At 39.2% G+C, this 13,474-nt stretch overlaps 1 protein-coding gene across 1 annotated transcript; it reads right to left on the bottom strand.

The window, feature by feature from the left end:
• Positions 1–640: 640 nt before the first annotated feature.
• Positions 641–1,597, bottom strand: LOC101678839 (olfactory receptor 6C2-like). The gene has a single exon (XM_004749763.3). The coding sequence runs from the start codon at positions 1,577–1,579 to the stop codon at positions 641–643; it is 939 nt and encodes a 312-aa protein (XP_004749820.1). The 5' UTR covers positions 1,580–1,597.
• Between the last annotated feature and the right edge of the window lie 11,877 nt (positions 1,598–13,474).

The raw sequence follows: 13,474 nt of genomic DNA, 5'->3' as shown, positions 1-13,474 counted from the left end.
TCTGAAGAAAATATAGATACATCCTAGTTGGGAAATAAGTGCGAAAGGTACAAAAGTTTAAGGATTGAGTTCATGGAAATATTAGTTCTAATGTGGGTTATTTACTAATAACCCACATTATTATTATTAACAAGGTTCTTCACAAGATAACTTTATAGTTGACAACACAAGTCAAGCAAAAAAACTGTTTAATTAGTTTCTTTTCATTAGCACTATGAAGTATGTAAGCAAATAACTTAGGTTCCCTCAACCTGACACTTCAGAAGAAATTTTCGAAGTATGAGATAAGTGCTCTCTTCCACAGATATACACAAGTACTCTGTGACCGCTTTAGGAGAGGAATCAATCATAATTATGCATTATGCATCTGAGGGGTTAGAGCTAGAATAAATAACTTAAAAAATAGGAGCTGGACAGCTGTGGGATGATGTAGTCATTCCTTCTTCCTGGACAGTGGTCTAAGCCTGAAAAGAATTCTGTTTCTCTCCAGCATGGGATGATGCATACATATATACCTAAGCTAACAACATTTCAGAGCATACCTGAATCAAACCAAATATATTCCAAGGTGCCAGAATGCAGACAAATGGTTCTCTGAAGCCCTCCACTCCAAGGCCATGTTATTTTTTTTTTTTCATCTTCATCTTTTCATTCTGCACATCATCTCTCTCAGAGCCCGGTGGACCTGCTTGTTCCGCAGAGTGTAGATGACAGGGTTCAGAAGTGGGGTCACCACAGTGTTCACAAGGGCAGCCTCTCTGTTGGAGTCCAGCCTGTTCTTTTGTCTTGGTTTCACATATATAAAGACACTACTTCCATACATCAGAGAGAGGACTATGAGGTGAGAGGAGCAGGTGGAGAAAGCTTTCTGTTTCTCCTTGGCTGATGGGAGTCGTACAATTGTGACTACTATGTTGCTGTACGCAATGATGGTTATGATAAGGGATATCAACAAAATAAATAAGGCAAGGAAAAAAGCCAACATTTGGATAGACCAGGTGTCAGAACAGGAGAGATGAATCAGGGGGCCTATGTCACAGAAGAAATGGGGGATGACATAGGGACCACAGAAGGATAACTGGGAAATCTTCACTAGTGGACCTGTGATAAGACTGAAGGACAATGTGAAGCAGGAAGCGACCAGGATAAAGCAAGTCTTCAGGTTCATGATAGTCGGGTAATGCAGAGGCTTGCAAATGGCCACATACCGATCCAGAGACATCACTGCTATGAGGAGGAAACCTGTTGCTCCCAGAAATACAATAAGAAAGGCTTGTATGAAACAGGCAGGAAAGGAAATAGTTTGCCTGCCTAAAAGAAAGATGTGCAACAACTTAGGGATAACAGCATTTATGAAACAACACTCCAAAAAGGAAAAGATGCTCAGGAAAAAGTACATAGGTGTGTGGAGTTGGGAATCGGCACAGGTGATGGTGATTATGACTGCATTGCCTACAGTGGATGCCAGGTATGCCATCAGGTGTACAAAGAAGAGGACCTTTCCCAGGTGCTGGATGGCAGGAAACCCCTCCAAGGTGAATTCTTGGACAGTTGTCCCATTCCTCATTTCCATGAACATCTTCTTCTATAGCAACATCCCTGCTGGTCTTATCCTTCAATAGAGACATCAGGGAGCACAAAGGTTTTAGAGGAGCATATGATCCAGTTATCTGCCTATCCAAAAAGGTGACTAGGCTGATAGGAAAGTAGTTTAGGCAGTTGGTCCTTGAATTAGAAGGACCTGAGTTCAATACTAGTTCAATACTAAGTTCTAACTCCAAAGGGATGTATCTCCTTTGGAAAGGATGTTAGGCTTTGTGAACTTCACTTTCAGCCTCTTAGAATGAAGATGATACGAACGACCTGTTCATGTTCTTGTGAGAATTAATTAAGATAAAGCATGTAACTCGGCGTATGAAGTTAATGTTTCCTTTGTGTCCCTCAAAGTCTAATTGTAATGTTATGGTCATTAATATAATGCTTAAATAGAGCATCACTAGGAGGCAGGAGTTGGTATTTTTGTAATTATACTACATTTTATTGTTTTTAATAATATCAATTTGTAAGTAAGCATAACAGTGATATTAGTAATGTTCTTTTGAATATCTGCTTTAATAATGTATACATTTTATAGTCCAAGTTGTCAGATCATCATAACTTGTTGAGGACTTATGCATGGTACTATGCTTATCACTGATATTCAGTATTTCTATTTTTCTTCAAAATAACCATGAGCCCCTTCCTCTCCAGAAGCAAAAACTGAGGCTTAGAGAGTTCCAGAGAGCTTAGGTCACAGAGTTAGTTCTTGAGCTGGAACTGCCAGATCTTAGAGCCCCTCCTGTTTTTAACTACAGTGTTAAAATATTTTCAAAGGGAAACAAATGTATTGCTGATGAAAGATTTGCTTTATTTATCTTGATTCCATCCTTAGTTAGAGTCGCTGATGAGTTACTGACCTGTGGAATGACATGGGGCTTACAGAGGATCTACATTAACACAAGCATTTTATAGAAGAGACTGGAGACTAGAGACATTATGGGCCACTCAGTGGCATGACATAAAATAGAAATCCAAGATTTAACACCACCCCCACCCAAGGTTCATGCTGGGTTTTGGTGGAGGTGGGAGAGACAGTAGGTCATAGGATTAACCCTCTTAGGTGAATATGCTGGACACCTGGTATTCATATACTCACTCTTTTTTTTTTATTTTTTATTTTTTATAAACATATATTTTTATCCCCAGGGGTACAGGTCTGTGAATCACCAGGTTTACACACTTCACAGCACTCACCAAAGCACATACCCTCCCCAATGTTCATAACCCCACCCCCCTTCTCTCAACCCCCCTCCCCCCAGCAACCCTCTGTTTTGTGAGATTAAGAGTCACTGATGGTTTGTCTCCCTCCCAATCCCATCTTGTTTCATTGATTCTTCTCCTACATATACTCACTCTTACATCAAAGCTCAGGAACATTTTCTCTCTTCAGTCGTCTCAGTGACTTCTCTGAGGATGGTTTTTGGCTCCTGCATATCAGTACTAGGGTAAAGGGTGGCAGTGTGGTATGTGTCAATCTCACTTACCAACTGTGGGCCCGGTCCTCTGAAGAGCTGGTCTTGAAACCGAACTCCTCACCCCTGAGTGGCACAGCATCAAGGAGCCCCTGCTTCTGTTCCTGTTGACCCCATTAAGTCCGTCAAGGCACCAGGACCCCGAAACCAGGTGCACACACAAGTCACCAAATGAAGGGCAGGGCTTCTTCCTCTTGCAGCTATTGTATTCTAAGAAATCAAGAGCTTGCTCTAGGCTGAGGGGAAAGGAGAGAGAAGGAATCTCATTTGTTACAGCCTGTTGTCCTTGAGGGGGTGAATGTGCATCACATGCTGTCAGGGTCTGGCCAACAAAGCCCTGTTTCCACAGCCCAGAATGTGTCATAGCACAAGTCTGCAGGGCAGCCTTGACCACTGAAACCCTAGAAAGGATCAGAGAGATTAAAACAACCATATTTCACTGCCTCCAATTCAGGACTGGAGCTTGACTCCCAGACTACGTAGGGTTCTGATGAAAGGTCTGGCCCTGCCTCCCTCAGTGGGTTAAAGCCCACCAAACATGCAATGTTGCTGCCCACCTCCCATACTCTTCAGCAGGAGTTGGCATCTTCTATGTTAAGCTCTGGGGGTTACCAAGACAAGGCTCCCTCTACTGCAGTGCTCCTCATAATGGGTTCCACTCCTCCAAGACACCTTCTAAGTCACAAAGCTCCTCCACCAAATGCTCACCTTTCCAAGGGAGAAGCAGCCTTATTTTACTGTATCCTAATGAGAAGCTGCTGAGAGGCAAGTCTGAGGCTCTGTGATATTTTTGCCGCAAGACCCGTCACCAAGTAGGATGGACCCAGGCAATGAACAGAGAGTAAAGGCCCCCAAACCTTATGAGATGCTGAAAAGACAGGTGAAGAAAGGAAAGACATGACTAGTGTGCTGAGTGCAGCTAATTGGTCACTGTTGAGGATAGGAGTTGTTGGTGCAACCCTTATATTTATCTTTCCATTGTCTATGGTGATGCTGATTCCCAGATGTCTGCATTGTTCTCTGCCAAGATTTTTCAAGGAAATTATATGAAAATTTCCCAAGGGTTTCTAAAACCCCAAGTTGAATATTGCTACTGATAGGAAGTAAAAGTCCAGACTACAAGTTTCTACATGTGGTTTATGCACCTTGGCCAGAACACTGTTGTTAACAGAATCGATTTTATGGTGAATAAGAGCTGGTTTACCCCATGGCTTTCATCAGACTTTTGGGAAGATACTGGGGAAAGTCCTTCTGAGTGTTTGGATCCTCTTTCCTCTACTCTCCCATTGATCCTCAAGCCACATTCTTCATGTCTACAAGTTTATGGCCTTCCACTAAATGGTTTTCTCTACACTTTTAATTTCTATCCATCTATCTCTCAAGACACAGGATCCACAGTGACTGTGATACCTTCCTGTTTTGTCTTTTTACATATCAGTGGTTTGTTTAAGAGAGAAACAGTACAATTCTTACAGACTCTTTCAAAAGGTCTGGAAAGGGTTTATGTAATTAAAAAAAATTATAAGTAGAATATTCTCTTTTCCTTCAGCTTTATTATGATCTAATTGACATATAACTATGTAAGTTTAAGGTGTACAAAGTGATGATTTGATATACCTATACTTTATATAATGTTTACAACAGTAAGGTTAACTAACATATCCTTTACCATATTGTGGTGGTGGTGGTAAGAACATTAAATTTCTACTCTCACAGCACTTTTCTTGTGTGCAATACAGTATTGTTAGCTATACACACTGTGCTGTATCTTAGATCATCAGAACTTACTCGTTTCATAATTGAATGTTTGCACCCTTTGGCCAACATCTCCTCCTTTCCCCCACCACTCAGCCCCTGACAACCACCATTTCACTGTCTGTTACTATGAGTTAGATGTTTTTAGTTTTCACACACAAATTAGTTCATACAGTATTTGCTTTCTCATCTGACTTATTTGACTTAGCAATAAAATATACACCAGCAGATATAATTCAAAAATGACGGTGTAATGCAGTAGAGCAATGGTAGTCCTTCAATAAAGGTAGATGGTGCTGTGTCAGGTGGGTACTCAAATGGAGAAAATACATCTTGACCCTTACTCTTTATCATACCAAAAAAAATTTTTTTTAAGAGGAAAAAAAAACATAGCAGAAGATGCACTGTAGATCTAACTGTAAATGGTATAAGACTCATCTAAAAGAAAACACATCTTGTTTCCTGTCTTGCTAATTTTGGCCATTCTAACTGGTGTAAGGTGATATCTCAATGTGGTTTTAATTTGAATCTCCCTTATGGCTAGTGATGATGAAATTTTTTCATGTGTCTGATAGACATTTGTATGTCTTTATTGGAGAAGTGTCTGTACATATCTTCAGCCCGGTTTTTGATATAATTGTCTGTTTTGTGTGTGTTGAATTTGAGGAGTTCTTTATAGATCCTGGATATCAACCTTTTGTCTGTACTGTCATTTGCAAATATCTTCTCCCATTCCATGGGTTACTTCTTTATTTTGTTGACTGTTTCCTTTGCTGTGCAGAAGCTTTTGATCTTGATGAAGTTCCAAAAGTTCATTTTTGCTTTTGTTTCCTTTGCCTTTGGAGACATATCTTGAAAGAAGTTGCTGTGGCTGATATCGAAGAGGTTACTACCTATGTTATCCTCTAGGATTCTGATGGATTCCTGTCTCACATTGAGGTGTTTTATCCATTTCAAGTTTATCTTTGTGTGCGGTGTAAGAGAATGGTCGAGTTTCATTCTTCTACATATAGCTGTCCAGTTTTCCCAGCGCCATTTATTGAAGAGATTGTCTTTTTCCACTGTATATTTTTTCCTGTTCTGTTGAAGAATATTTGACCATAGAGTTGAGGGTCCATATCTGGGCACTTTACTCTGTTCCACTGGTCTATGTTTCTGTTTTTATGCCAGTACCATGCTGTCTTGGTGACCACAGCTTTGTAGTAAAGCTTAAAATCAGGTAACGTGATGCCCCCAGTTTTATTTTTGTTTTTCAACATTTCCTTAGCGATTCGGGGTCTCTTCTGATTCCATACAAATTTTAGGATTATTTGCTCCAGATCTTTGAAAAATACTGGTGGAATTTTGATCAGAATGGCCTTAAAAGTGTAGATTGCTCAAGGCAGTATATACATTTTAACAATGTTTATTCTTCCGATCCAAGAGCATGGAATGGTCTTCCAACTTTTTGTGTCTTCTTTAATTTCTTTCATGAGTGTTCTGTAGTTCCTGGGGTACAGATCCTTTACCTCTTTGGTTAGGTTTATTCCCAGGTATCTTATGGTTCATGGTGCTATAGTAAAGGAATTGATTCTCTAATTTCCCTTTCTGTATTTTCATTGTTAGTGGATAAGAAAACTACTGATTTCTGTACATTGACTTTGTATCCTGCCACATTACTGAATTGTTGCATGAGTTCTAGTAGTTTGGAGGTGGAGTCTTTTGGGTTTTCCATATAAAGAATCACGTCAACCGCGAAGAGAGAGAGTTTGACTTCTTCATTGCCAATTTGGATACCTTTTATTTCTCTTTGTTGTCTGATTGTTGTTGCTAGGGCTTCTAATACTATGTTGAACAAGAGTGATGAGAGTGGGCATCCTTGTCGTGTTCCTGATCTCAACAGGAAGTTGCAAGCTTTTTCCCATTGAGGATGATATTTGCTGTGGGTCTTTCATAGATAGCTTTTATGAAGTTCAGGAATGTTCCCTCCATCCCTATACTTTGAAGTGTTTTAATCAGGAATGGATGCTGGATTTTGTCAAATGCTTTTTCTGCATCAATTGAGAGGACCATGTGGTTCTTCTCTCTTCTCTTATTAATTTGTTCTATCACATTGTTTTGCGAATGTTGAACCATTCTTTTTCTTTTTTTAAAGATTTTATTTATTTGTCAGAGAGAGAGAGAGAGAGAGAGAGAGAGCACAGGCATACAGAATGGCAGGCAGAGGCAGAGGGAGAAGCAGGCTCCCTGCCGAGCAAGGACCCCGATGTGGGACTCGATCCCAGGACACTGGGATCATGACCTGAGCTGAAGGCAGCTGCTTAACCAACTGAGCCACCTAGGTGTCCCTGTTGAACCATTCTTGTAACCCAGGGATAAATCCCACCTGATCATGGTAGATAATCTTTTTAATGTGCTGTTGGATCCTGTTTGCTAGGCTCTTGTTGAGAATCTTAGCATCCATATTCATCAGTGATATTGGTCAGTATGTGGAGAAAGGGGAACCCTCTTACACTCTTGGTGGGAATGCAAGTTGGTGCACCCACTTTGGAGAACAGTGTGGAGATTCCTCAAGAAATTAAAAATAGAGCTTCCCTATGACCCTGCAATTGCACTACTGGGTATTTACCCCAAAGATACAGATGTAGTGAAAGAAGAACTGTCTGTACCCTAATGTTTATAGCAGCAATGGCCACGATTGCCAAAATGTGGAAAGAACCAAGATGCCCTTCAATGGACGAATGGATAAGGAATATGTGGTCCATATACACTATGGAGTCTTATGCCTTTATCAGAAAGGATGAATACCCAACTTTTGTGTCAACACAAAATGGGACGGGACTGGAAGAGATTATGCTGAGTGAAATAAGTCAAGCAGAGAGAGTTGATTATCATATGGTTTCATTTATTTGTGGAGAATAACAAATAACATGGAGGACAAGGGGAGATGGAGAGGAGAAGGGAGTTGAGGGAAATTGGAAGGGGAGTTGAACCATGAGAGACTATGGACTCTGAAAAACAACCTGAGGGTTTTGAAGGGGTGGGGGGGGGGTAGGAGGTTAGGGGAGCCAGGTGGTGGGTATTAGGAAGAGCACGGATTGCATGGAGCACTGGGTGTGGTGCAAAAAACAATGACTACTGTTACACTGAAAAGAAATTAAAATTTTTTAAAAAAGAAAACACGGCAGAATACCTATGTGTTTGAGGGAAAACAAAAAAATTTCTTGACTGAGACAAAGGAATTTATCATAAAAAGCAGTGATATTAAGTACCTCTATTTATTGCAAGACAACATTAAGGAAATGAAAGTGGAAACCATAGTCTCCAAGAAGCTATTTTTAATCTGACAAATCTACAGTTCTGTAAGGCAAAGACAATGTAACAAAGGAAAACTGGGCAAAATATTTGCAGAGTCCTTTTACAAAAAGAGACCATACAAATGGCTGGTATTATAATAAAATATTCGGGTTATTTCATTTCGAAGATAATACAAATTATAACCACAATATAATATTTTCACAGGCACTGCCAAGTGTCATTGAGACTACTGGAACTCCTATTCATGACACTGGAAGGGTAAAATTTGGAAATCTATTGACGTTGAGCATATTTTACATATTTGCTACAGGATCCAGCAATTTCATATTTATGTGTGTGGAGATTACACACACACACACACACACACACACACACACACATATGTATATATATATGTATATATCCTACACAAAAAATATTTAATGATTTTTTAATGATTTAATGATTTTTAATGATTCATTTATTTATTTTGGAGTGAGAGAATGAGTGTGAGTTGGGGGAGGGGCACAGGGAGAGAATCTCTAACAGACTCCCTATTGAGCACAGAGCATGACATAGAGCTTGATTCACAACTCTGAGGTCATGACCTGAGCTGAAATCAGGAGTCTCCTATGCTCAACCTACTGAGCCACCCAGGCCCCAGTACACAACAGATTTTTATTTTATTTTATTTTTTAAAGATTTTATCCACTTTTTGACAAAGAGAGAGAGACAGCAAGAGAGGGAACATAAGCAGGGAGAGTAGGAGAGGGAGAAGCAGGTTTCCTGTGCTAAGCAGGGGAACCCCATGTGGGACTTGATCCCAGGACCCTGAGATCATGACTTGACCCGAAGGCAGATGCTTAACCAACTGAGCCACCCAGGCATCCCTGATCACATTAATTTTAAACCTGCTTTTTTTCTTTAAAACTTTTTACTTAACTTTTCACTTTGCAAAAACTTCAGACTTAGCAAAAAATATTGCAAACTGAACACAGGGAATTCTCATATACCCTTCATACAACATCCTCCAATATTACCATATAACCAGAGAGCAATGTTCAAAACAAGGAAATGAGCATTTAATTTGTAGATCTTATTCATAAGTTGTCAGTTGTCCTACTAAATGTCCTTCATCTGGTCCAAGATCCAATCTGGGCGATGTGATGCATCTGTGCATAGTTTCTTGTTTCCTAGACCCTCTCTGATCTGGGATAGTTTCTTCTATATTTCTTTGCCTTTCATGACTTTGATACTCCTGAAGATGCTGTTTATTCTATACAGTGATGCTTAATGTGGGTTTGTCTGATTAAAGTTAGCTTGTGCAATTTTGTCAAAAATACTATAGAAATGATATTGTGCCTTTCTCAGGGATATGATGTCACCATATCTTTTTATTGGTGACCTTAATTTACTGTCTGTTACAGATAATCACTTGGTTAAAGTGGTGTCTGTTTAAAACTAGTAAAGTTACTATTTTTCCCATGGTAATTAATATTTTATTGGAAGATGCTTTGAGATTATGGAAATATCCATCTTTACACTTTTGCCCACTCACTTATTATCCAGTGATGATTCTTATCTGAAACAGTTATTATCATGGTATTTTTCAAATTGTGAGGTTCTATTTCCATCATTCCATCTACACTTAGAATTCTACTCTAAGGAAGTGATTTTCCTTCCCCCTTATTTATTTATTCCATTTTTTTTTTTACTTTTCCTTTCTTTTTTCTTCAATTTAAATTTAACTAGCCATAATATAGCATGTCATTGGTTTTTGATATAATGTTCAATGACTCAATAGTTCTGTGGAACACCCAGTATTTATTCAATTCTTTACCCATCTCAACATGGATGGATCAAGAGTAATTGTTTCATGTAATGGTCTATGTCTATTAATATTACTGTTCATGTATTGCTCAAATTGTTCCATAATTGTGGCCACTGGGTTCCCTTTCAAGTTAACTCCTGTGCCTTTTGAAATGTTTATATTATTCTGGGGGCACCTGCTAACATCAAAAGGATCTCCAAGCTCATTGTGTTCGTTCTTTCTTTCTTTCTTCTTTCTTATATTTTATTTATTTATTTGTTTGACAGAGACACAGTGAGAGAAGGAACACAACCAGGGGGAGTAAGAGAGAGAGAAGTAGGTTTCCCACCCAGCAGGCAGCTGCTTCCTGGGGTTTGATCCCAGGATGCAGGGATCATGACTTGAGCCAAAGGCAGAAGCTTAAGGACTAAGCCACCCAGGCACCCCCATTGTATTCTTTCTTGCAGCAACATTGTAATCAGCCATTTTCCAAAGAGCTCCGGTCTTTTTTTTGGGGATTGACTTGGGCCATTTCAGCCCCATCATGATTGATACATATCCCCATTGGTCATCTGAAGTTTTCAATTCTTTAATAGAGTTTCTTACCACTGAATCTAACTGCCTTTATTTTGTTTTCCTAGGACTATGTCCTCATGCACTCCCACATGCTTTAATTGATTTCTTAGTTTTTGAAAGTTCTTAATAGATAGGAATTTGTGATAGAAACTGTTCTTCTCTCTTATTCGACCTCAGCCACAGCAACATCTTCCTAAGAACAACGCCAAAGGCAAGGGAAGCAAGGGCAAAAATGAACTATTGGGATTTCATCAAGATCAAAAGCTTTTGCACAGCAAAGGAAACAGTTAACAAAATCAAAAGACAACTGACAGAACGGGAGAAGATATTTGCAAACAACATATCAGATAAAGGACTAGTGTCCAGAATCTATAAAGAACTTAGCAAACTCAACACCCAAAGAACAAATAATCCAATCAAGAAATGGGCAGAGGACATGAACAGACATTTCTGCAAAGAAGACATCCAGATGGCCAACAGACACATGAAAAAGTGCTCCATATCACTTGGCATCAGGGAAATACAAATCAGAACCACAATGCGATATCACCTCACACCAGTCAGAATGGCTAAAATCAACAAGTCAGGAAATGACAGATGCTGGCGAGGATGCGGAGAAAGGGGAACCCTCCTACACTGTTGGTGGGAATGCAAGCTGGTGCAACCTCTCTGGAAAACAGCATGGAGGTTCCTCAAAATGTTGAAAATAGAACTGCCCTATGACCCAGCAATTGCACTATTGGGTATTTACCCTAAAGATACAAACGTAGTGATCCAAAGGGGCATGTGTACCTGAATGTTTATAGCAGCAATGTCCACAATAGCCAAACTATGGAAAGAACCTAGATGTCCATCAACAGATGAATGGATCAAGAAGATGTGGTATATATACACAATGGAATACTATGCAGCCATCAAAAGAAATGAAATCTTGCCATTTGCGACAACATGGATGGAACTAGAGCGTATCATGCTTAGTGAAATAAGTCAAGTTGAGAAAGACAACTATCATATGATCTGCCTGATATGAGGAAGTGGTGATGCAACATGGGGGCTTAAGTGGGTACGAGAAGAATAAATGAAAGAAAATGGGATTGGAAGGGAGATAAACCATAAGTGACTCTTAATCTCACAAAACAAACTGAGGGTTGCTGGGGGGAGGGAGTTTGGGAGAAAGGGGTGGGATTATGACATTGGGGAGGGTATGTGCTTTGGTGAGTGCTGTGAAGTGTGTAAACCTGGTGATTCACAGACCTGTACCCCTGGGGATAAAAATATATGTTTATAAAAAATAAAAAATTATATATATAAAAAAAGAAACTGTTCTTCTAGGAGAAGTACTGCCTTTCTATACTGTCATTTCCTTTCACTGTTATTAATGAAGTTCTGAAATAATTTTTCCTTTTTTTTTTTTTTTTGGTCTATTTTGTCTGACCATAGATAGGCTCAATGTTAAGAAGTAAGCTTTTTAAGGATAGGGCTTTGGTAGAGATTTCCTTATCATTCATCTGGCTTTGGGGACTAATTGGTATGCACATGCTGTTAGCTAACTTTTGTTTTTGTTTATTTTTGGAACAATAAACCTTTCCTCTAAAAAATGCTCAATGAGAAGGTCCTGTCTTGTCTGTTTATAAGAGAAAGCACTTTAACATAGGAGGTCTTCATTTTTAGTTTTCCTGCTCCAGATCTAATGATTTCTAGGCTATTAACTATATAGTTTTATCATCAAACGCCCGATACAGAATTTCATAAAGAACCATGGATGTTAGCTATTGAGACTTGCTCTTTTGTGTGTGTGTGTGTGTGTGTGTGTGTGTGTGTGTCTGTGTGCCACAATGGGTTTCTCTCTGCCTACGTCAAACCTTCTTCAATCAGAACTCAGATGTATTCTCACTATAATCATAATCCTTGTGCTTAAATTCTAAAATAGCACGAGTTTACTAAGCATGATTTAGAATTGCAAAGACCATTATGGGAAACTTTTCAAATGGCAAAGACAAAGCATTTTGGAAGAACTTCTGGAAAGAAGGAAATATACCAGGTATTCAGAAGGCAGTTTTTTGGATTGGTATTTTGACTCCATTTCAGCCTTCCTCAAAAATTCTCTGGGAAAACCTAAAGTTAGGAACACTCTATTCATATTACCATACACTGGTCCTCAGTGTCTTCTTATGTTCTGCCTGCTGTGATTTCACAACTTAGACTACTTTCCTCCAGGTCTTACTCAGAAGGCTATTGCTTTAATGGGTCATTCCTCACTTCAGATTTTCAGAAGTTCAATCAGTGGAAGATGCATGTAAGCAAAGTCATATTAGAGCCATAATAGAAGACTTTCAAAGCCACAGAAAAACCAAAGCATTGCTATGTGGCATTGAATTGTATTAGTCATTTACTGCCTGGGGATTTTAGACCTGGACCACTTCATCTTTCTCAGATAAAGACAAAATTTATTGAAAACTATCATGTGGGAAAGTTAAAAAGATTTTTAAAAATTCCATCGTGGAAAACACCTACCAAAGCCCAGAAACAGTAAGAAAAGAAAAGTAGGGCTATTTTTGAGTAACTACATTTATAAAAACAACAAAAAAAAATTCACCTTAGAGAAGAATCTAGAATTCTGAATGTTTATAGCGGGAATGTTTCAAGAACCTTTTGATTTCAAATCTTGCCATTTGCGACGAAGTGGATGGAATTAGAGGGTATCATGCTTAGTGAAATAAATTAAGCGGAGAAAGACAACTATCATATGATCTCCCTGATATGAGGAAGTGGAGATGCAACATGTGGGGTTAAGGGGGTAGGAGAAGAATAAGTGAAACAAGATGGGATTGGGAGGGAGACAAACCATAAGTGACTCTTAATGTCACAAAACAAACTGAAGGTTGCTGGGGGGAGGGGGGTTAGGAGAAGGGGGGTGGGATTATGAACATTGGGGAGAGTATGTGTTATGGTGAGTGCTGTGAAGTGTGTAAACCTGGCGATTCAC

The sequence above is a fragment of the Mustela putorius genome, unplaced genomic scaffold, assembly GCF_011764305.1.
Source record: "Mustela putorius furo isolate JIRA1106 unplaced genomic scaffold, ASM1176430v1.1 tig00003909_pilon_pilon_pilon, whole genome shotgun sequence".
Lineage (NCBI taxonomy): Eukaryota > Metazoa > Chordata > Mammalia > Carnivora > Mustelidae > Mustela > Mustela putorius.
This window is presented reverse-complemented; position numbering and strand designations above follow the sequence as displayed.